This window comes from Limulus polyphemus, unplaced genomic scaffold, assembly GCF_000517525.1.
Source record: "Limulus polyphemus unplaced genomic scaffold, Limulus_polyphemus-2.1.2 Scaffold3049, whole genome shotgun sequence".
NCBI classification, from domain to species: Eukaryota; Metazoa; Arthropoda; class Merostomata; order Xiphosura; family Limulidae; genus Limulus; species Limulus polyphemus.
Genome location: NW_013668659.1, coordinates 135,612 through 138,084, shown reverse-complemented (window position 1 = coordinate 138,084; position 2,473 = coordinate 135,612). Strand labels below are relative to the sequence as shown.

General features: G+C 36.7%; 1 protein-coding gene across 1 annotated transcript; it reads left to right on the top strand.

Moving 5' to 3' along the window:
* Positions 1 to 67: 67 nt before the first annotated feature.
* On the top strand, positions 68 to 2,443 carry LOC106468547 (4-aminobutyrate aminotransferase, mitochondrial-like). The gene has a single exon (XM_013928981.2). The coding sequence runs from the start codon at positions 292 to 294 to the stop codon at positions 1,813 to 1,815; it is 1,524 nt and encodes a 507-aa protein (XP_013784435.1). The 5' UTR covers positions 68 to 291; the 3' UTR covers positions 1,816 to 2,443.
* The last annotated feature ends 30 nt before the right edge of the window (positions 2,444 to 2,473 follow it).

The window sequence follows — 2,473 nt, the reverse complement described above, 5'->3', positions numbered from 1 at the left end:
AGGAAATACCACACTGAAATGCATTAAGTTGGTGATACGACATCTACCGCACAACCTTCGAATTTATTCCTCTGAGTATTCTGTCTTAGGAAAGAGCCAATCGAAACTCGCGTAAATATTTATCTTTTTAACGATGGTTGACAGAGTGTAGCGTATATAAGATGTAGAAGTGAGGAAGATGTTATTTGTCCTTGAAGACTGATACTGTAGTCCTTAAGTTTAACGTGATTTGGTAAACAAAAGTTTAGTGCTTTTACAGTGTAAAATATAAATACATTTAGTTTCAAACAGATGGGTTTTTGTAAACAGTTAGCTCTGAAAACTATTTCTGGTTTGTCGGAGAAGACAGCAAGATGGCGAGTTCAATCCAACTTGAACAGAACGAGTCGCTATTTCACTACTCAGTCGTCAGACCTTAACATTAAGGAGCCACCAGGCCCCTCTATCGTGACCAGCGAGATTCCTGGACCAAAATCACGAGAACTAAAGAAGCAGCTGGGAGAAATTCAAAATTCGGACGCAGTTCAGTTTTTCGTCGACTATAACAAATCTAGAGGGAACTACATATGTGACGTAGACGGTAATACGTTTTTAGATGTTTTTAATCAAATTTCATCAATGCCTCTTGGGTATAATCACCCAGCTTTATTAAAAGCCATACAAGATCCTAACAACCTGGCAACATTTGCAAACCGGCCAGCTTTAGGTGCATTACCTCCTGTAGATTTTGTGGAGAGTTTACATACAGCTTTGTTATCTGTAGCGCCCCCTGGATTGAAACAGTTATTAACAATGGCTTGTGGATCATGCTCTAATGAAAATGCTTATAAAGCGGTATGTATGTGGTACATGAAAGGAAAACGAGATGGACGTGAACCTAATGAAGAAGAACTTAAATCTGTCATGATTAATAAAACCCCTGGATGCCCACAGTTGGCTTTTCTTTCGTTCATGGGTGGATTTCATGGCCGGACTTTTGGGACTTTGTCAACTACACACACAAAACCACTTCATAAGTTAGATATCCCAGCTTTTGATTGGCCAGTAGCTCACTTTCCAAAATACAAGTATCCCCTAGAAAACCATGTTCGTGAAAATAGTGAAGAAGATGAAAAATGTTTAGCAGAAGTAGAGGATTTGATAGAACAAGGAAGTAGGAATGGAAAACCAATTGTTGGACTGGTTGTGGAACCTATTCAAGCTGAGGGAGGGGATAACCATGCATCGGATGAGTTCTTCAGAAATTTGAGAAAAATTACCACCAAAAAAGGTGTTGCATTTATTGTGGATGAAGTTCAAACAGGAGGAGGGCCAACTGGAAAGTTTTGGGCACACGAGCACTGGAACTTGGATAATCCTCCGGACATTGTAACATTCAGTAAAAAAATGTTGACTGGTGGGTTTTATCATAAAGAAGAGTTTCGTCCAAAGGAGGCTTACAGAATCTATAACACCTGGCTTGGAGACCCTGCTAAGCTTATTTTATTAAAAGAAGTCATCAAAGTGGTGAAGAAGGAGGACCTGTTGACAAACATTGCTACAGCGGGAAGTCAACTCTTGAAAGGGCTACAGCAGTTTGAACAAAAACACAGCCACTTGATTTTTAATGCAAGAGGAAGAGGAACATTTTGTGCGTTGGATTTTGTGGATGCTGCAGCACGAGATAGGGCTTTAAAAGCTCTTCATATGAAGGGAATTCATTGTGGTGGTTGTGGATCTAAGTCCCTTCGAATTCGCACAGCCCTAACATTCCAAGTTTCGCACGTGAACATCTTTCTTGACCGTCTAAGTCAGGTTCTGAATGAAGGATTTTGAGTATATTCCATCTTTAACCTCCTAAGAATTATAAAAGTTTTTAGTACTCTTTCTTTTTAACCTGTTAGCTTTAGTTCATATTTTTATTAGAAACAAAATTCATTAATATTTCTTTCCATTAATGAAAACAGTATAAGATGAAATATTAGTAGCAAATACATGAAGAGCCTTTGCTAAAAGTGTTTTATTTACTGTGTTTAGGCATATATTTTTTATATTTGGTGAAACTCCATAATTACAAGAATGAGGAAAAGCATGACTATAGTATGTTTAACAAACACATCATTCAGTCATGACCAGTATCGCCAGTAAAGGTATCATCATCAAAACCATGGTCATGACTAAATGATGTGTTTGTGAAGCATACAGTTGTCTTGTTTTACCTCAATATTTTCTTTATTCATTTATACCTTTACTTGGATTCTTATATTTTGTTGTATATAAAAAAGGTTTATTTTTTATCAGCCTGTTGACTTGTAGTTCAGCTCCAAAATTATGTTCTTGTTTTATTTGTTTGGATAATACATAGTTCAGCTACAAGATTATGTTATTGATTTATTTGTTTGGATAGTACAAATACGTAGTTCAGCTACAAGATTATGTTCTTGTTTTAGTTGTTTGGGTAATACATAGTTCAGCTACAAGATTATGTTATTGA